This window comes from Erpetoichthys calabaricus, chromosome 8, assembly GCF_900747795.2.
Source record: "Erpetoichthys calabaricus chromosome 8, fErpCal1.3, whole genome shotgun sequence".
Lineage (NCBI taxonomy): Eukaryota > Metazoa > Chordata > Cladistia > Polypteriformes > Polypteridae > Erpetoichthys > Erpetoichthys calabaricus.
Window position 1 is genome coordinate 131180674 of NC_041401.2, and position 22986 is coordinate 131203659.

A 22986-nucleotide genomic window follows, 5' to 3' on the forward strand; every position below is an offset into this window, starting at 1 on the left:
AGGTGTAAAATGAGACTGCTCTGGTTGCTGTTAGGTGAGAAAGTGATCACGGATCTTACCGAGGATGACACTAGCAAAGACCTTACCCGGCATTGAGAGCAGTGTTATTCCCCTGTAATCCAGGCAATCACTTTTCTGTTTCCAGATTGGGATGACTAGTCCCACTTTCCAGTCAGCTGGGATGACACCCGTCTCCCAAATGGAAACAAAGATTGCTTTCAATGACAGGAGGACTACCTTACCACTGGCATGGAGAAACCCCAGATACCACAGATCCCTGCAGCCTTCCCTACCCTCAGCTGGTTCACTATCCTCAGCTGTTCAATCTCAATGAGTTTGGGTGGTTCACAGCTAATTGGAGGATCAGCCTCGAGAACCATGGACCAAGAGACGTCCATCATCCTAGCCAGTAGATAAACTTAAAACAGCTGCTCAAAGTAGCCAGTCCAGCCCAGTGGGTTACAACTGCAGCATCATCCGTAAGGACCGTTACCACTTCTGCCACCAAATGCGTGTCAGCTCCACGCTACCTGTTCTTTCCAGGAGCCTTTGCAACCTGCCACTGCCTGTACTGTAAATGAGGGACGAGCCAGCGGATGAGGACACAACCCACAATGCAAGGGGAAGGTACATAAGTTATCCAGTGCTTTTATTAACAACAATCAAAAACAGTGTTCAAAACAGTGCAGTGCATAATGTTCTACATCAAATAAATAAATAATCCGTACAATAAAAAGGTGCTGGCAAAGGTTAAAAGAGCTGCCAATGGCACTGCTGCCAATTGTGGTATCTTATGGTGAATGCCAATCGAGTTGCATGGTGATGGACTGTAAGCAGAGCTCCCACTAGATAACATCAGGACCTCATGCCGCCCTCATGGAATATATTTCTAAAAGTTTGGTCAGAAACATGCACACCAGTAGCCAGCTGGAGGTCATTTTGTAGGGCTCTAGCAGTGCTTCTCCCTTTTCTCCTTGCACAAAGGAGCAGATACCAGTCCTGCTGCTGGGTTAACACCTTTTAATGACCCTGTCCATTTCTCCTCATGTGACAGCCCATCTGCTGAAAACACAGCAAACCTTCTTGCAGTGTCACAAATGGATACCTGTGCACCCAGAATTGGCTGCAGTACTGCCTCATGCTACCAACAAGAAAAACGACACTAGCAAAATGAAAAACTAGGGAAGAATCAGTCAGGAAGGATAAGAAAAGAGCAATTGCCATTTTGGTTGTTGTCTTGCTTTTGCCTCTCCAGTGCACCTGTTGTCACTTTCATTTGCACCAAAGCAGGGGAAGCTGATTCACAATTGCTTTTGCTTCCTTATTGGACAGATTGATATATCAGAAGCTTAACTGACTTGGTGACTGTGATGATTACATGTTCCCTTAATTTAAGTAGTGTATAGGCAATTACTTTGTTTCTTCCTTCCACTGTCTTGATTTATAAGCTTATAAAAGGGAACTAGATAGATTAGTAGAAAAAAGGATGCTTTAGGTTAGTGTTGACCCATGAGGGGGGTTTGTTATAAAGGTATAAAAATTACTGACAATAATTCAGATATACAGTATATTCTATGTGATGAGTGGCATGAACATTGTTGTGTATGTGTTAGTCATAAGGCAGTTGTGTGGTTTGAAGGGCTAGAGATTAACCAGCTGTGTGTGCGTCATTCATAGGGCAGTTTTGTGGTTAGGGTCTGTGTGTATGTTAATCTTAAGGTGCGACAGTAGACCAAACCGGTAACGATCCTGATGAGTACACTTATCCTTAAAGAAAATAGGTAAAGGATAAGTAGAGGGAAATATCACAATAACACAACCATTCATCCAATCTATAAAGTATGTTGGGTTCAATTTTTGTTCCCTTGTTTGTTATGTTTTTTTATAAAAGAGATTAATTTAAACATTTAAAGTACATTGAGGTTTGCAAATCATTTATCATATACTTTTACTAAGGATGCTATTATTTTAACTATATACATCATACTCTTAACTGAAAAAACTTTATTTAATCAACTAAGCTGTGTTATTTATCTCAGTCTATTTCTGAATTTTTTTCATACTTCTCTTATGGGAATATCAAATCTAAATCTTTACATTTCATTATTTATAAATACCACAGAAAGAGAAAGGAAACCATAAAAATTCAACTTAAAATTTCACATAAATTCCAAATGTGTAGCCATTTGAATATTTTAAAAGAAGGCATATCAATGAGGACATAATACCCAACATTCTATGCTAAAAGTAAATGCAATACTTACTCAGTTTTCTATTACCTGTTAGTCAGACATTTACAAATTAAGTCAAACTTGTATTCCTTTGCTATTTCAGGACTGAATATAACATTCAAGTCAAAGGTTTCCAATGGAAGAAGGGTCCCAAATCCATCATTTGGCTGGATATCTATACACTAGAAAACAGACCAGCAAAAAATTGACATTATTGAACATTTTACATTATAACCTGATTACAGAAAAGATAGCTTGGATTAAGACCAGAACCATACCATACTATATTAGTGTAAAGAGGGCTAAGCATGGCTTGCATTAGAAATGACAGGATTTTAATATGTCACGAATGTTACTAATACAGATTATTGATTAATAAATTAAGTACAAAAAGGTGGATACATGCTTTTTATTGGGTTTGCTGATGTTGTGATTTCCTGTGATATTTTGTTTGTATTTTGAGACAATGTTTGTGTTCCAGATAGTTTACTAATAGTGTTATTTCCCAGTGCTGCCAAATAGGCTATGGCTTATTAGGCGCTGTATTCTAATAAGAAGAATCGGACACTTGCTGTATTAATGAATGAGTCATATTTATTCTAACATTCGTAATGTTATGCATGAACAAAAAAAATGGTGGATTTTAACAAATAGTGTAAACCTATAAAAATTTTGAAAAATGTAGAGCTTATAGTTGTTGTACTAAACCAAAATGGATAATATGGCAGATAAAGCCTTTAAAATAAACAAAACAAATAGACATACACACCAAATAAATATTATGCATTGCATTTTTCACAAAGTGTGTAATATAGTCAGTTTCTTAAATATAAGTAAAAATGGAACTGTTGTGCCTTCACCTCTGTCTACACTAAACGTATCACCTAAGTAAAAGAACTTCCCTACATTCTTCAAAACACCTCCATTGTCAATATCTAAATTTACATTCAATATATTAGCATTCTGAACCCCTACCATGCATTTTCTACACATAAATGTAGCACTTGACACCTACAGACATTCCTTCATACCATCAAATTCTTTAAGTATCCACTTTCAGCAACTGACAAATTATATTCAGATGCACGAAAGCTGCACTGGCATAGACCCACCTCTTCCACATAAACTAAAGCCTAGCCTTTTGGTTTCAAACTAGCTTTCCATTTCAGAAATTACTACTTCAAATCCACTTTACCTTTTGTCATCATTACAAGATCATCAGGATACAGGACATACTATAGCAATTCTTCACACTCACAGAAAATGCAAAGTGACACTAAAAGAAGTGGAAATTCAAAGAGCAGTCTGTAGGTGGGTAAAAAAATGGCTAAAACACAGGAAGTAAAAAGTAATGGTGAGGGGCACTTATTTAGTATTAGGTGATATTATTAGTGGCACTCTTCATTGACCAGTGCTGGTGTCACTGCTCTTTTTAATATACATAAAAGGTTCCAACAAGAATATAATTAATAAGCTGGTTAAGTTTGCAAATGATACCCAGCTAGGTGGAAGAGCAGATAATGTAGAATGAATATATGATGTCACTGACGAACTTGAATAACACAGAGGCTTGGGCAGATTTGTAGAATTTAAGTGAATGTAAAGTATTACATGTAGAAAGTAAAAATGTCAGATTTGAATACACCATGTAAAGTCTGAAACTTGAAAGCAAATGTTATGAGAAGGACATGGTGTCATAGGCGACTCATTACCATATCCAGATATGGTACAAAAGCAAACAAGAAAGGTAATAGTATGTTAGGTCACACAGTATATCATAATGTGTGGAGTGAAAGGTGGTTATGCACAAATTAAATAACACACTGAGGCCTCACCTAAAGTATTGTGTTCAGTATAGGTCTCCATATTACAGAAAAGATATAGCTGCACTGAAGAAAGTCCAGCAAAGAGGGTCTAGGCGTATTCCAGGACTAGGAAATATTTGCTATGAGGGGAGACTGAAGGAGCTGAACATTTTCAGTACAGGAAAACAGATAGTAAGAGGGGACATGATTGAAATGTTAGACATTATGAACAGAATTAGTATAGTAAATCTCAGTTGTTGCTTTAAAGTAAAGTACATTAGGAACACGCTTGGAAACGTTTTAAGGGTAGATTTCACACAAATATTAGAAAGTTTTTCTTCACACACTGAACCATAGACGTGAAAAATTACCAACTTGTATAGTGGAGAGTAGGACTTTAGGGACAAACTTGGAAGAGTGCTGCGGTTGATGGAGGCTCACTCAAAGTTTTCACAGACACGGCAGATATGGCAATGAATGCAAATGCAAAAATAAATGGTGGGCTTTTTTTGTAAAAATAGAAGGACCAATGCAACATGGAACCTTTTATGAGAAAAAATATTCTTTTGAGTACAGCTGTATTGAAAAAAGTATTGAATTACATACACACACACACACAACTGCATATTGTATACGGAACTACATGCATGATTTGATAGGAGATGCATAGAAAAGCAAAGAAAACTTCTGTATTTCTGTATTAGCACATATTGTCATATCTGCCACATCTATGAAAACATTACAAGTAAGCTACACTCACTCAAGGATCATAACATTCACAATGTGCCATCCTGAGTGTTGTCCTTTCCTCAGAATGCATCATTGGACACTAGGAAAAGAAAAAGATTGCCTGAGCTGGCTGCAAGGCAAATTTTCAGGGAAAAATTTGATGAAACAGATCACTGGCGAACTTAGCAAATTTGCTGTGAAAAATGCTTTTGCAAAAGTGCAACGTGCATTCTTTCTCCGATGTAGAATCCTCGTCATCATCTGAGTTCAAGTCTGCTATAGCGTGTCTTTATGTGAACACAGCAGTGTCAGATTGGGGGGAGTATGAATGTAACTGGGAGAATAAAACTGAATAAAAAAAAAAAAACAACAACACTAACCTTTACAAGTTCCATAAATTTACACTGGCTGTTACAGACTCAAATCAAATGTATGTTTTTATTCTAAAATAGCAAGAATAAGAGCAGCTCACTTCTCAAAACGGAGTCATCCAAGATCAAACTCGTGACCTTTTGATTACCAGTCAGCAGTTCTTACCGTTACACAACCAAATCAGTGTCAATGTCACATCCTAACGCGGGTTCTTTTTCTGCAGTTATATTCTTGAATAAAAGTGCAGTTGTTTTGTTATACTTGTACCTTTTGTAAAAGTGTTTATTTGATATTTGGACTTCAGGCTTCACACATTATACGCTTCATGTCTACATTTTGTCAATTATTACTAAAACATGAAAAACGTTTCTGTTTTAACAATGTGTTTACATAGATTGTTGTAGACAAGGAACACGCATGAAATGCATGTGTTCCAAATAACAATATAGTATTTACTCTATATAAGAAACTGACACACAGGTAAACAGACTTGAGCTGAGAAAACTTTGTGCGGCGGTGGGGGAATGTGATAGCAGGCTGCTTGCTATTTATTGACACATTTATAAGACAAAATACACTGACAGAGAGGTGCGAAGGGATTTAAGGTGGAATGGATTAACAAGTTTTTTGTAAGCTTTGGTAATTCTAGTGTTAATAATGTTAAGAAAAGTCTCTGCAAAAACATCTGAACAAATCCAAATCACATTATGTAATATCATCTACTGTTGAATTCTGCTCTGTACTTGTAATATTTCTATTGCATTGACGATTACTTGTGTTCTATTCTGTGTATTCTACTGTGTTTACCCAATTTTTTGACACCCACTGCACACCCAACCTACCTGGAAAGGGGCCTCTCTTTGAACTGCCTTTCCCAAGGTTTCTTCCATTTTTTCCCAACAACGGTTTTTTGGGAGTTTTTCCTTGTTTCCCTTGAGTCAAAGCTCGGGGGCTATCAAAAGGTATTGCTTGTTAAAGGCCACTGTGGAACTCCTTGTATGATTTTGGGCTATACAAAAATAAATTGTATTGTATATTAGATATGTGAATTTCTTTTTTTTAAAGTGTAGTTTTGAGAATCATTTCAGTTAGTGTACCAGAATCTCATTGTATGTGTTTTATCCACCCATCCATCCATTTTCCAACCCGCTGAATCCGAACACAGGGTCACGGGGGTCTGCTGGAGCCAATCCCAGCCAACACAGGGCACAAGGCAGGAACCAATCCCGGGCAGGGTGCCAACCCACCGCAGGACACACACAAACACACCCACACACCAAGCACACACTAGGGCCAATTTAGAATCACCAATCCACCTAACCTGCATGTCTTTGGACTGTGGGAGGAAACCGGAGTGCCCGGAGGAAACCCACGCAAACACGGGGAGAACATGCAAACTCCACGAAGGGAGGACTTAGGGAAGTGAACCCGGGTCTCCTAACTGCGAGGCAGCAGCGCTACCACTGCGCCACCGTGTTTTATCTTATCTTATATTTTTTTAATGTTTATATTATTATTTTAATGGAGCTGACAAATGTCATCAGCCCTTGCAGATAGGGCTGCCACCTTTTGTAAACAAAAATAAGGAATGTCCTAGGGCAGTGGTTCCCAAACTCGGTCCTGGGGACCCACTGTGGCTGCAGGTTTTTGTTCCAACCAGCTTCACAATCGGTGATAATAATCGATAACAACTTATCTCATTTAATTAGCTGGTCTTTTTTACTCTCCTCTTATTCTGCATTCATAAAAACATAACAGTATGGTTTATACATTTATAAGACATAGAAATATTTCTATTTTTTCTAAAGCTATAAATGCTTAACTCCATTTTCCTGTGTAGTTTGCTCCTTTCATTTATCCCTAATAGTGACAATTAACAACCAGCACAGCAGACACCCAAGATGATGAAAGCAGCAACGACTTCAGTGTCAGACCAGCTAAATAGTAAATAATCAATTAAATAACCAGAACATCTGGAAAAGCAGAATGAAAATTAGCTTGAAAATACTGTTAATGACTTAAACTACATACTGTATGCTCCATATACCTGCTCAGTACATTTTAATAAAAATCTACCAAACTTTGTTTGTAATTTCTACATTGACTCCAAAACACAGAAACTGGGAAATAACGACTCACTTAATTAGGCTAAGAGTCCAATGAAAAAGGGAAGGTGGTTGGAACAAAAACCTGCAGCTACAGTGGGTCCCCAGGACCGAGTTTGGGAATCCCTACCCTAGGGCAATGAAGATGGGTGGGCAAAAGTGGGATGGGTGCACTAGGGATTTGGATTTGTGGAGGGTGGTGAATGAAACATGGCTTTGGGGATAAGGGTGTGTTTATAATCAAACCCCCAGTCCACCTACCCTACCCTCCAAATCTCCATTGTGTTTTCCAAAAAGTATTGACTATGCAAAATGTACTGACTACAGTCATAGACAACAGCTTTACAGCAAACATAGCAACAGAAGTAATGGAGCAAAAGTATCACCAACAACAAGTGCAGATTTCAGACAAACTTTAATGTTTACAGTGAATTAACTATATTAACATTAGAATCCCTGAAGCCTACGAAAAAAGTCGTAATGCTGGGCCACCTTAAATTCCTTCGTACCTTTCCATCAGCGTCTTTGTTTTGCAAATGTGTCAATCAGTACAAGCAGCAAGCAGCCTGCTATCCCATCACGCCCCCCCCGACGTAACTGAAGTTCTCCCAGCTCAAGTCTGTTTATCTGGGTGGGAGGTGCCTGGAGTTGTAGGGTAAATAATATATTGTTATTTAGAATACATACATTTCATGTGTGTGCCATATCTACAACGATCTGGATAAATGCTGGATGCGAGGAAATGCAAGTCAAGAAATTTGGAACACATTACTAAAACATAAACTTTTTTCATGTTATAGTAAAAATTGATAAAATGTTGATGTGAAGTGTATAATGTGTGAAGACTGAAGTTCAAATATCAAATACTTTCACAATAAGCATAACTAAACAAATGTGACTTTATGCAAGAATATAACCAGAAAAGAAGAAATTCTTAAATTTACATGTTGCTGTCAATATGTAAAAACCGAAGCCCACTTATCAATCGCATGGGTGGGATAGAGGTAAGAATGGGAGCTTCTAAATCAAGAGGTTGCAAGTTCGAGTGTGAGTCTTCCCTGCATTTACCATTATGAGTAGTGAGCTGCTGTTATTATTACTATTATATAATAAAAACATACATTTGATTTGAGTCTGTAACACCCATTGTAAATTTTTGGTACTTGTAAAAGTTAGCGTTTTTTTTAATTAGTTCTATTCTCTCAGTCATGTTCACGTGGTACAACGAACTTGCCTTTCTCTCTCTGAGTTGATGGTGTATATCTCCATTATTTTCAGAAGAGCAGCGATGACCACAGTTGGTGCTGTGGTTGATGCCTGGTCAGAACCATTTGCTGTACCGGTAATCAAAGATACGGTGACTGCTATCAGACTATCATGTGGCATTTGTGCTTTGACAACAAAGATACCCGTGTAGAACGTGTGAAAAACTACAGGTTTGCTGCGATTTCGGACATATGGCAATGTTTTGTTGATAGTTGCATTTTGAGTTACAACCCAGGGCAATCAAAGATACAACGCCCCGTGCCCGCTATCATACTGTCATGTGACATTTGGCATTTGACAACAAAGACACCTGTGCAGAATATGTTAAAAATGACAGATTTTCATGTGCATGTGCAATGCTACTCCTTATTTAGGAAAAGATCCCAGTCATCTCATGGAAGAAGTACTTTCCGAGACTGTGGTCATAAAGCCATTTCTGGACAAAGGCAGAACCGTAACAACAGACAACTTCTTCACATCACTTTCGCTGGCTAATGAACTGCTGCACTGCAATACATACACCGCTTGACACCATAAAGTGGGACGGGAACTTCCACCTGCAGTTAAAGTCACTTAAGTATGCGTGCAATTCTCCATGCTAGTATTTAGATCTGGTAGTGCCATGCTGACGGTGTATGCGCCCAAAAACAAGAAGTCTGTCTGCATTCCCAGTACCATGAACCATAATGCAGAGACTGGGCAAGATTGAAAAAAAAAAAAAAAAAACAATGTTCAAATGACAAATTTTGTTCAAATGACATAGCGTTTTCATGTGTGGATGTGTGTGTGCATGCGTGAGAGAGGCAGAGACAGATTTGATATCATTCAAGTGGTTACTGGAACAGAAAATAAACACTTTTGCAAAGGTATAACAAAACAAGTGTGCTTTTATTCACGAATAAAACTGAATTAAAAAAATTCAACTAACAACAAGATACGAAGAAGACAAGATTCACCAGCATTTGTGTGTAATGGCCGACCCCTTACCCAGCCGGCAGCTACACCTCCAAGACCTGTGGCCTGGATAATTTACTGAGATGAATCTAACTATCAAGCCGTACCTCTTAACAAATTACACTTTTCCCCCACAATCGATGGTGTAAATATAAGCACGCAAAAAGCTGATGATGTAAAAATAAACTGATTAAATATATTAAACAAAACCACAAGACAAATGCAAAAATAGAAACATATAAATATCCCTCCGCCACATCAACAATGAGACACCACCATATATAAATACAACAAAACCCTCCCTTGCCCCTGTAACATATAACACACAACACGAATAACAAAAATGAATGCTATACTGAATGATTGTGAACTTGAGTCCAGTTATAAAAACTGTCCTGAATACGGATGACTGAACTAGTGGTAAATGCGTTGTTTGATTTTCCCGGCAAATGGAGCAACCTCACCGTGATTCCTTGGCGTATGGTGGATGGCGAATCGACCCCGGGGTCTCAGCAGATGAAGGATGAAAGACAGTCTGGCAAAATGAAAAACAAACTGATGCAAAGGCGCGATGTGAAAAAACAGCAAGTAAGTTGATACGTGGTTGAAAAAAAATGGTCTCCTTTCTCCTCTCTTCTCTCCCTCCCTCTCTCCTCTCTGATTACTTAAATAGTCCTGTGACGGCTGTAATTGATTAATTGCGAACAGGTGTTTTCCAGGTTAGAGGCTGTGGTCTTCTTCCATCATCCGTCCCCCTTTACGGGGACGGCATTTACTGATACACACACAAACAGCAAATGGGACAATGGAAACGAGACACACTCAGAACTGACATTTGCAACACTAACTATGTAGTAGAGGTGGGCGGCATGACCAAAATTCTATATTACGGTATTTTTCTAAATTCTGCCGGTTTCACGGTATTAGACAGTATTTTTTTCCCCATGCATGAGTGGATGTTAACCACATTTTCCACTGCAATTACTGCAGTAGACTGGCTAAGAATAACCTATTAGACTGTTATGAGAATTGTACATCATACAAAAAGACATTTTAATGTGCACACAAGTATTAATCTAGGTTTGCATGGCCCCATAAAGTGATAGTTTTCAAGGGGGTGGCACTAAAGAGAAGGAATCACATTGCATGACAGATGCAGTCAAAATATAGAACCTTTAATTGAACAAATTTTGCAAAAGCTTAAACTATGATTTTGACAACATATTTTCAACCATCCAAAGAGGCATTTAGACTTAGTAAAATATCCAGAGGTGTTTGTCAAAAGTTGGATTGCACTGAACACGTCTTAGAAAAGGAATAAATAGTAAATATTTTTTGTAAACCAACTACACTTTCTGTTAATGTTAACAATCTCTGTCCACTGACACGTTAAAGTGACTTTTTAAACAATTTTACCATCATTAAACTGCATAATATTTAAACTAATAAATAATAACAATAAAATACATAATAGTATTACTGATAGTTGCACCATTACTTCAAGGCTTCAAGCCCAGGTGCATTACACAGTATTCACCAAATTAAAATAAAATAAAACAAGTGCAACTTGGTGATGACATCTTACCAACTGTACCATCATTTAGGCAAACTGCATTAATATGGACCTTGCTTCAAGCTAAGCTATATACATAAATAATAAAAACTGCAACTTGCATTTATAATGCTGTTTGTGGTATAGCCCTATGAAAGCGCATTAGGGCCACTGTGAAGAAAAAAAAATATGGACACGGAAGAAAAAAACAAACTATATGTCGAGAATAAATTCGACATGTTGACTATGTCAAGATTAAAGTCGACATTTCCACTTTATTCTCATAGTTTATGTTATAATTAAAGTAGAATGTTGTAAACTAAACTTCATCCTAAAATCAATGTTTAATTTACTAGATTTTCTCAAACCCTGTCACAAGTTAATGTAGCACATCAAATACTTATGTGTTAAGTGTTCCCCGACCCAGTCGTTAATCACTACGCTTCTTAAACTGACTTCCTCCGCACTAAGAGCAGGCGCCTGCAGCAATCACCGCACAGAATCCATTCACTTCATGATATTCCTGCTCTCTACCAAAACCCCAGTTCCTATCTTTCCTTTTTCTTTCTCCACATTACCAATCACCACACAATAAACGTCTTTGTGAAATTAAAACTAGTTATTAACTTAGCCGATGGAGTGTTCAGAACTTTAAAAATATCTTCGTTATACATGTTTAACTATGCCATCCATTCAGAGTTGCGCCCATCTCTGAACGAGTCGCCACCACATTGCAGGATGAATACAAGCAAAACATACACTAGCAAGTACAAAAACAAGTACAACTTGGCTAGCAGTATTATCCAGTAGCATAGAAACAGTATTTACACATCTGACCTTTTAAAACTAAAGTATCTCCAGGCGACGGACGTGACTCCTTTTTTTCGGCAAAAGTTCTTCTGTTCATCATGTTCAACTTTACTTTTAGTTCAGTTTCGGAATGCTCTCTGTCCATTTTCACCACGCGGCATACCTATGCTACCGCCCACTATTTGGTGGTGTAGCAGTGAAAAAGAGCCCTAGTGCAACAAATCTGTGTTTAGCGGTGTAGCAGTGAAAAAGGTCCCCACTTGAACAGTTTCCCGCTGCGCCACGTTCCGAACGTCATTTAGGCAATTTAAACCGGTGTTGCGGTATAAGAAAAATCCATATCATAAAAAAAATAAAAAACGGTTTTCGGTATGAACCGGTATACCGCCCAGCACTACTATGTAGCCCTGCTACATGTGTGTCTGCTTATATCCCTTCAGTGATATCTTTTACAAGTATCAAACCTTTACACCGGCTGTTACACACTCAAAACAAATATATGTTTTTATTATATTATAGTAATAATAATAGCGGCTCACTACTCATAATGGAAAATGTAGGGAAGACCGAGGATCAAACCCGCAACCTCTTTAGAAGCAGCCGTTCTTACCTCTAACACACCTATGCAATTGATAAATGGACTTCAGTTTTTACATACTGATAGCAACATATAAATTGAATAATTTCTTTTTTCTTCGGTTATATTCTTGAATAAAGGCACACTTGTTTTGTTATATCTTTTGTGAAAGTGTTTATTTGATATTTGGAATTCAGTCTTCACATATTATACACTTCACGTCAACATTTTGTCATTATTATAACATTAATAAAGTTTCTGTTTTAGTAATGTGTTCAACATTTCTTGCCTTGAATTTCCTATCATCCTACATTTACCTAGATCATTGTAGGCACGGAACACAAATGAAATTTAGGCATTCCAAATGATGATACATTATTTACCCTATGCAACTCCTGGGACTTCACACCCAGATAAACAGACTTGAGCAGGGAGAACTTCAGCTGTGTCAATGGGGGATGAAATAGCAGGCTGCTTGGTGCTTGTGCTGATTGACACATTTGCAAAACAAAGACGCTGATGAAGAGCTGCGAAGGAATTTAAGGTGGCCGGGCATTATGACTTTTTTCGTATGCTTCAGGGATTCTAATATTAATTGACAACACCAAAAAATAAAACCTCACAGCAAAAAACATAGTTCCTAAAATATTGTTAAAATAGCTTCAGCAACAACAAGTACTTTCCTTAGAACTTTTGCAGCAATATCTTTTTTCTTCTTTCGCCAAGTATATTTTAGGTTGCTTCTGGCAGTCAGACTTTTTGAGATTAGAAAAATTAAGGTTTAATTATAGAGAACAATCTAGACTATTATACAGTACCAGATATTTGATAGTGTGGTAACTTTTAGCATACTCTGTCATGCCACACCAGTGAATCAAAAGACACAAGCACCTCCATGTTCTTTCATTGTTTTTGCACGCATTTCACCAACAGATTGGTACCTGAGAGCCCAGTTATATGAATGTACTTTAGTAAAATATGGTGAATGTGCTTTAGTAAAATACATAATTTTGGAAGTGTTTCTGCAAAGCTTCATGCATTCTACATGTACAGTCAGGCTTTATCACAAGTGCTATGTTCGATCACTGTGAATGACCCGGGCACGGACAGTCCTAAAAAAGTTGTACTGAACAAATATTGAGTAAGTTGCACACAAGGTGAGTTTCTACTTTGACATATTCCTGTTTGTATGCACGCATATGTCCTGTTGTGGTGTTTCTAAAGCTTTATAGATACATGTTTTACTGCTTAGCCAACCTGGTGGCTATTGGTAAATTCTTTATATATACGTATCTTTAATTTATATAATGTTATTTTTCCACAATCATTAAATAAAGCAAATAAATTTCATTACATATTACGTATGGTTGTACTGTTTTTCAGCCGCTGGGCTCTTGTCCTTCCCTTTTCTTCTTCCTGATTCTCCACATAACAAATTGAAAACACATTATTTAAATGAATTGAACAACTTATCATGCTATAAATACTTTATTGCATTTTATTACTGAAGTACTATAATTTAAATTATAAATCTTAGTATTCCAAAAATTTGGGAAACTGTAATGCTGGATTAAGCAGTCACATTTTATTGTTTAGAATAGATTGGATTTTCATTACACACCAATGTGTTTGCTGCTCGATTTTAAGTCATAGTAAATTATGATATATACATTGGAGCTTTACATATCCCTGATATAGCTTATTTTTATTTGGAATTAAACTGAGATGTGCATAAAATGGTGGCTGTGTAGCTAAGCCCGTGCTCTTTAACCTCCTTATTGGCCCAAGTTGCCTTTTCCGCCAGTCTGGCCTAACTGATCACTTCAAGCATGAGTGCACACCACTTTTTGCATTGCATTGTACGAAACCTGAAAAACAATGGTGTGCATGCTTTGTTAAAGCTAGGTTAAAAATGTGCCTCAGGAACACAAGAAAAGAAGTGATTTTACTTTAATTATCAAATTAGTTAAGTTGCATACTTCATAAAAATTGAACGTGTTGTTATTATTCTTTTTTATTAATCTTCACCATCTTAATATCTGTACAGCTTTCCCTATTATCTTTATTACTGTATAGCATCTGTACGCTCCTGTAGCAGGTCATGAAAACAGGCTGCAAAAGCTTCAGTGTCTCACCTATGGAAAGGAAAAAATCTGGTCTTGACAGCAAACTGAGCCTAACAAAAATATACTCATTGCAGAGCCATTGAGAGATGTGTATGTTTCATAAGATATTTAAAGTATTTGAGCCATTGACACCTTGTAGTGACAAGTTAGTTCTGATCGGCTCAATCCAGAACACAGTATCAGTGAGATGAGTACTCTTTGACGGTTCTGTTGCTTAACTGATATGAGCACACCCATGCCAAAATTGGTCTGTCTTTAGCACAAAGTTAATGAAACAGAAAGCAAGGTGAAACACGGCTAACAGGCACTCCTGTTTGGTGCTTTATTAGATGTGAGGGCTTTGACTTAAACAATTTAAATGACATTGGTTATGGTGGAATAAATTAAACAGTTTTCATTTACTTTCATTTTATCATTGATATTGCACATGTGTGAGTTAGGCGGCACTGTGAAAAAGTAAAATTGAATCCACTGTATAAGGAATTATATTGTTGTGTGTTGATTCTATAGCATGATCTACTGTTCCAAAATTTGAATGCTATTAGCACTTCTTGAGGAGACACAAAGAATTGTCTTTGCTAATTTGCATATCCCTACACCAAACTTCACCCACTCTTTTCCTGACAACATTGAGTGCAAATAATCCTCAGAGGGTGCTGCTCATTCACAGGGCACAAACACTAAAATAATATGAGTCATAATGTTAATCAGTAATATTGTAAAAGAAAATAGAAACAGCAACATGTAGATCACCGCTTGTTTATTATTATTATTCAATTGAACTGGTTACAGAAGCAAGAAAAACATTTTATTTGAGTGGCACAGAAAAGCTTTGTGAATATTCTAACAAATACTGTATATTACTGCTATAGGATCGAAGTTAAAAAAGTAAAACTTGTATGTTTTACTGGTGTTTCTCTTAATAGGATTGAACTCCTTTGACTTGCCAGTCAGCCCAGTCAATGATCTCTTTCTATTCATGAAAAAAATGTCTTTTAACATTTAACATCTCTGGGGAATGGGGGAGCATTCCTGTCTTAATTTTTGTTTAGTGCTAATGGAATTCACAACTTCTCTCTGTATCCATAAAACTGGTTTGTGGAGGTTCAAGAAATAAATAGGTGGGTGGAACACTGAAATGTTTAGAACCACACAACTTCCCAAAATGTGGGATAGTTTCAAGTAATGGAGGAAATATTACTCAGTGTGCAGCGGGTGCTTACATCACTGTATACCCTAAAAGACAGACTCCCCAAATGCAGTTATACTGCACATGTCAAAAACAAAATGATCCAGGACATTTTTTTGACGCCAGTGATGGCAATATGGTCAATGTGTGCATTTGTGTGTGTGTGCTGCGGTGCGAGTTCTTTCCCAGAAACATGTCCACCTTATAGATATGGTTAGTTCTGCTGGCTCATTTTTTTTCAAGATTCCTGGAATTTTCCTAACAACGTTCATGTCTCAGATTTGCACATTAATGGAAGGGAATCCATCCAACTATTTTGTAAACCCCTCTTTTCTTGAACAAGGTCAAGGGAAAAGCCAGGGCCCATCCAAGCAAGCATCATGAGGAAGACAGTAATCACTGGACAGGGCGTCAGTCCATTGACACTGAGCGCTTACTGAGGTAGTACTACGTTTTAATCTTATTTGTGATTGTTTGCTGAGGAATCATTGAGTGTTGACTAGGCAGATGTACTATGTCACAACAAAAAGTCTGAAATATGTATTTTTTTCTTAAAACATTTTTAAGGCCACATTTAAATATGCTAATAACCAAGGAATGCATGGCATGGTGATGCAGTGGCAGTGCTGCTGCTGTGTCGTAGGAAGTTCCAAGTGCTAGGGTATATGTTAAGCTCAAATTAAATTTTACATATTTACTATTAATTAACCCAGCCACAGAGGATACACAAACCAGTGTGTTTCTTTGTGCCGGTCCCAAGCCCGGATAAATGGGGAAGGTTATGCCATGAAGGGCATCCGGTGTAAAATTTTGCCAAAACAATATGTGGATAACAATACAAATTTCCATATCGGATCGGTCGAGCCCCGGGTCAACAACAACCGCCACCAGTACTGTTAGCCAACAGGGTGCTGGCGGAAATTGGGCTACTGTTGGCAGGAAAAGGACAGGAAGAAGGGGGAGACGTATCCGGAGGCAGGAGGAGAGGAGGAAGGTAAAGAGAGCAGAACTGAGGGTAGGAACTTTGAATGTTGGCAGTATGACTGGTAAGGGGAGAGAGTTAGCAGATATGATGGAGAGAAGGAAGGCTGATATATTGTGCATAAAAGAGACCAAATGGAAGGGGAGTAAGGCCAGGTGGATCGGAGGTGGATTCAAATTGTTCTATCATGGTGTGGATGGGAGGAGAAATGGGGTAGGTGTTATTCTGAAGGAACAGTATGTCAGGAGTGTTTTAGAGGTGAAAAGTGTCAGTGTCAGACAGAGTGATGATTATGAAGCTGGAAACTGAGGCGGGATGATGAATGTCATTAGTGCATATGTCCCACAAGTTGGGTGTGCGATGGATGAGAAAGAAGATTTCTGGAGTGAGTTGGATGAAGTGATGAACAGTGTACCCAAGGGACAGAAAGTGGTGATTGGAGCGGATTTCAGTGGGCATGTTGGTGAAGGGAACAGTGGAGACGAGAAGCTGATGGGTAGGTATGGTGTCAAGGAGAGGAATGAAGAAGGTCAGAGAATAGTGGATTTTGCCAAAAGGATGGACATTGCTGTGGTGAATACGTATTTTAAGAAGAGGGAGGAACAAAGAATGACGTTCAAGAGTGGAGGAAGATGCACACAGGTAGATTACATCCTATGCAGAAGAGTTTATCTGAAGGAGATTGAAGACTGAAAAGTGGTGGCAGGGGAAAGTGTAGTTAAACAGCATAGGATGGTAGTCTGTAGGATGACGTTAGAGATCAAGAAGAGGAAGAGAGTGAAGGGTGATCAAATGGTGGAAGTTGAAAAAGGAAGACTGCAAGGTTGAGTTTAGGGAGGAGGTGAGACAGGCACTGGGTGGCAGTGAAGAGTTACCAGACAGCTGGGCAACTACTGCAGATGTAGTAAGGGTGTCAGCAAGAAGGGTGCTTGGCATGACATCTGGACAGAGGAAGGAGGAAAAGGAAACCTGGTGGTAGGATGGAAAAGTACAGGAGAGTATATAGAGGAAGAGGATGGCGAAGAAGAAGTGGGATAGTCAGAGAGATGCAGAAAGTAGACAAGAGTACAAGAAGATAAGGCGCAAGGTGAAGAGAGAGGTGGTGAAGGATAAAGAAAAGGCGTATGATGAGTTGTATGAGAGGTTGGACACTAAGGAGGGAGAAAAGGACCTGTACCGACTTGTGAGACAGAGGGACCGAGCAGGGAAAGATGTGCAGCAGGTTAGGGTGAAAAAGGATAAAGATGGAAACATATTCACAAGTGAGGAGAATGTGTTGAGTAGATGGAAAGAGCACTTTGAGAGGCTGATGAAAGAAAAGAACGAGAGAGAGAGAAGGTTGGATGATGGGGAGATAGTGAATCAGGAAGTGCAACGGATTAGCAAGGAGAGCTATGAAGAGGATGAAAACTGGAAAAGGCCGTTGGTCCAGATGATACCTGTGGAAGCATGGAGGTGTTTAGGAGAGATGGCAGTGGAGTTTTTAACCAGATTGTTGAATGGAATCTTGGAAAGTGAGGGTATGCCTGAGGAGTGGAGAAGAAGTGTACTGGTGCTGATAATTAAGAATAAGGGGGATGCACAGGACTGTAGTAACTACAGGGGGATAAAATTGATGAGCCACAGAATGAAGTTATGGGAAAGAGTAGTGGAAGCTAGGTTAAGAAGTGAGGTGATGATTAGTGAGCAGCAGTATGGTTTCATGCTAAGAAAGATCACCACAGATGCAATGTTTGCTCTGAGGATGTTGATGGAGAAGCATAGAGAAAGCCAGAAATAGTTGCATTGTGTCTTTGTGGAACTGGAGAAAGCATATGATAGGGATGAGTTGTGGTATTGTATGAGGAAGTCGGGAGTGGCAGAGAAGTATGTAAGAGTGGTACAGGATATGTACGAGTAAAGTGTGACAGTGATGAAGTCTGCGGTAGGAGTGACAGATGCAGTGAGACCAGTTTTGTTATATGGGTTGGAGATGGTGGCACTGACCAGAGCTGGAGGTGGCAAAGTTAAAGATGCTAAGATTTGCACTGGGTGTGACAAGGATGGATAGGATTAGAAATGAGTACATTAGAGGGTCAGCTCAAGTTGGACGGTTGGGAGACAAAGTCAGAGAGGTGAGAAGGATGTTAAGGATAGAGCTGCCAGATAAGAGGAAAAGAGGAAGACCTAAGAGGAGCTTTATGGATGTGGTGAGAGAGGACATGCAGGTGAAGGGTGTAACAGAACAAGATGCAGAGGACAGAAAGATATGGAAGAAGATGATCCGCTGTGGCAACCCCAAAAGAAGAAGAAAAAGAAGACTATTAATGAAATTAGTGTATTCAAATATCAATAATGCATCATTACTATGTCTGCTTCAGGTAATGTATGAAACACAAGGAATTTGAAATAACTCTGGGTGCTCCCTCTCATATTAATAGTGTGCCTCTCTCCAGCGACATGCCTTTTGACATCGCATGCATCATCATTTGCAAAAGAAAATGCTCCATGAGAGAGCTAATTTTGCTCGTCTGTTTGTTTAGCCAACATACCTTTAAATGTTTTATTAAGAAAAAACTTGATTATATTTGATGATTGTATTATAGATGATTTTCAAATTCTATGAGTGATGTATAAACAAATAGCATTCAGTATTGATTTGTTAAGTAACGCAATATGTTAATTTCAAATACAGAATGAGTCTATAAAACAAAGAAGGGATGGCAACCCTATGTAGAGTCACCGATACTAGTAATTAGCATTTCGTCATTCAAATAGGCAGATTTATTGCCAGAAAAACAGCAAGCCTGTCAAAAGCAGCAAATTATTTAAAACTACTGCAGCAAAAATGAGTGATCCCTCCAAGAATAATGAGCTACCTAAAAGGGCAGAGAATCCACTGGCATCCAGTGCAGGTGAGCACTGCCGTGTTGCTACAGTGCTCACACCAGCAAAAAATAACATCTTTAGGAGAACACATTTAAACATTATTTTGTTGTAGAAAATTGTAACCCATACTATTATGTACATTTATTTCAACATTTTATTGACAATATGATTATCATAACATCAAAATGAACAAACAGCATTCTTAGGCTTTTATTGACAGACTGAAGCTATGCGATTAACAAGGGTTGTATGTGTGCTTACTCCATCAGTTGTGTCAATCTTGTGGCTGCTGCGATTTATTTAACCCTCCAGATGTCACTATTTTTGAAACTTTAGATCTTTTTTTGGCACAATCAGGAAGTAGCTTCAGAAGTTTCATGGAGCTTCATACTCACACCACTGGTTGCATTGTCGCTTTGTCGTTTCTGCACCCCTTAAGAAGTTACTAACTTTTTCACCTTTGATTTTTTGTGCTCAGTCTTTATTTGACTGAACATCCACCAACTCTTTGTCTCTCTCAAATCAAAAAAAATGGTATGGAAAATGCAAAAAAATGCAGTGATTCTTAAATTTAGCTTGACTTTTATTTCATTGCAGACAGTATGAACCCAAGATATTTCATGCTCTGTCTGGTCAACTTCATTTCATTTCTTAATATACATCCTTTTCTGTATTTCAGGCATGCAACACATTCCAAAAAAAGTTGGGACGGTAAATTATTCACCACTTTGTAATGTTTCCATTCCTTCTCACAACACTTAAAATACATTTTGGCACCACAGATATCATGTTATGAAACATGGACTTGGCTCTAAGTCCAAACACAGCCACTCTTACCAAGCTGGCCTTATGCTCCATCCCCCTCATCCTAAATTCCACATCCTAGGTGAGTACTAAAGACTGGGGGAGTTGATTAGGTAAACATTATAGTACTGCTGTTTTCATCAATGTAGTAAAATATGTCTCCTGAAACACTATTATTATACAGGCAGTCCCCGGGTTACGTACGAGATAGGGACTGTAGGTTTGTACTTAAGTTGAATTTGTATGTAAGTCGGAACAGGTACATTACTTTAATAAATGTTATTGTTGACCGACTGCAACCAAGTGCTCTGCCAATGAATGATGGAGTTTCACCTCTTTCTGACCTTTTTATTATTTCTACTTTATTTTCAATGGTGATGGTTTTTCTCTTCTTTACTGTAGCACCAGCACTTGCATCAGATTTGTGTTTCAGAGACATTCGTGAAGGGTGAAGACAAAAGGTTAAGATGAGCTCTTCTGTACAGCACTGTACACGCTATCACAGCAGGTTAGACACCAGTCGTCAACATGTCTGATGTATAGGGTGGTCCAGATCTAATTTTGCAATTTTCATTATGCTAGAAGTTATTCAGTTTATTACATAGAAAATCACCCGAAAAATCCCGGGCCATCGAGAAGCATGCAAACTGACGACACGAAGAATCGTCTTCACACCAAACTGGAATAGTCCCTGCATAAATCAAAGACATCCAGATGATCTGGATCTGCAGAATTAGATATGGACCACCCTGTACTGACAAGAGACAACTTCCTGCTATGTGCGTAATAGTACAAGCAGGCTTGCTATTGAGAATGAATGGGGGCAGCGAGGGGCGGTTCATCACCAGCCCACATCACAGTCACAGTGTGCTGCCTGTAGTGTCTGCCACACCACTGCCCCCATTCAACACGCAGCCATCCGAAGCACACTACAATGCTACCCCCCGATTCCCCATTCACCCTCAATGGCCTCCATTCAGCCACAACAAGGTCACCACTTGCAGCATTACCAGCCGCCCAACTAGAACGAACGGGGCAGCCGTGTGTGGTGGGTTGGGCAGTGAAACCGCTTGCCGCCGGGAGCCGCCCGACGGACACTACACTACACTGCGCGAGCAGCAAAATCGACCCCCTCCAGCCTCCGTCCAGCCACCGCTTGCAGCGTCCCCAGGCCGAAGATGATGGAGCGGCAGTTACTGAGGCACATGCTTCGCAGCTGCAGCCCCATTCGTATGTCGCAGGTCGGATGTCCGTAACCTGGGGACTACCTGTATATGTAAATCAGTATTACATTTGCTTACATGTAATTAGTATTACAGTTGCTTGTCTAGATTACAAATAAAGACATACAAAATATTTCTCAACCTTTATGGTAGAAATCAGTCCACCACAACTAGACACACAAGGCCTGTTATGAAAGCAGATTTAACAGAGGTGAGGACATTAGCTTCATCTTCTCCTACTACATTTCAAGGCAAGTGACCAAGCTCTTTGTACCAGGACAAACCTATATTTCATCTGATGACAAAGGTATAAATTAGAGCCAGAACAAACAGCTATAAATTGATGAATGACAACTGTGATGAACAAAACAATACATCTATGGGATTACACTTATTTTGTAAATGGAAGTGACTTTAATCCAGTCGTGAGAGGATACAAATTTCTTAAAAACTAGCTGCATCCTATTCCTGTAGAGAAACCCTGAGAGGAACATAGGGATTCTCTTACTGAGCTCCCTGATGACTCTTCCCCAGGGGAAAACTGTGCTCTCACTCTACAAATGCCCTTCTAGAAAGCTGGCAATATCTGCTTTTTGGGTAGCTGAAACTGAAAATCTCTTCTCTCTGAGATCCAATGGGCCAGTCTAAGAGTTGAGCTCAGTCTGCTGAGAAACAGCCATTACTTCAAAAGGGGAACTTCAGCATCTTAACTCTTGATCCAGAAAGAGTAATGGTTTTCTCTACAAAGTTGTAGAAGACACAGCAGAAAGTGAGCTGAGACACCAGCATCACAGTACATCACAAATAAAGAATTATGCAGAAAAGAGAAAGAGTGCACTCCAATGCAAGAAGAACACTCTACTTGAAAACGGAGCAATAATAAAACAACAACTCCACACAACATTGGATATCACCTTTAAAGACTTGATATCGCAAAACTATTTATCTCTTTCAAGATAAATTAAAACTCTAAATAATCAGTAAGCCAGCCTATGCTATATGATTGTCTGTGTAATATGTCTGTGTTGTGTCTTATACATCAATACATATATGCAGTTATCATATTTCTTTAATACTTATGTTTATCAATAAATTGTGTTACTCTACTTCTTAAAACAAGTGTGCTTTAGTTACCTGGATATAAGTGTAATGGCAAGAGACAGAGAAGGGTAAGGTAAATATAGTGGGGTCCTTACTGAATTATTTAATTAATTTCTAGCATTATTGCTGATAATTGATTGATAATAAATTAACCAGGTTAACCTGGTTAAATCTCTCCTCTCTTCCAACACGATTACCTAATCAGTCATTTCAATTACACCTTGCCGCAGCCTGCAGCACGTGGTAGGTTTGAATGTTAGTGATGAGCAGTCCGTCTCCATCACTCTCACAG

General features: G+C 38.7%; 1 protein-coding gene across 1 annotated transcript in view; it reads right to left on the reverse strand.

Moving 5' to 3' along the window:
* Positions 1–22986, reverse strand: part of cfap74 (cilia and flagella associated protein 74) — a 525252-nt gene that overhangs the window by 187690 nt on the left and 314576 nt on the right. The window contains exon 25 of the mRNA XM_051931357.1: positions 2280–2413. Coding sequence (XP_051787317.1) covers positions 2280–2413 — 134 coding nt within the window. The remainder of the gene's footprint in view (positions 1–2279; positions 2414–22986) is intronic.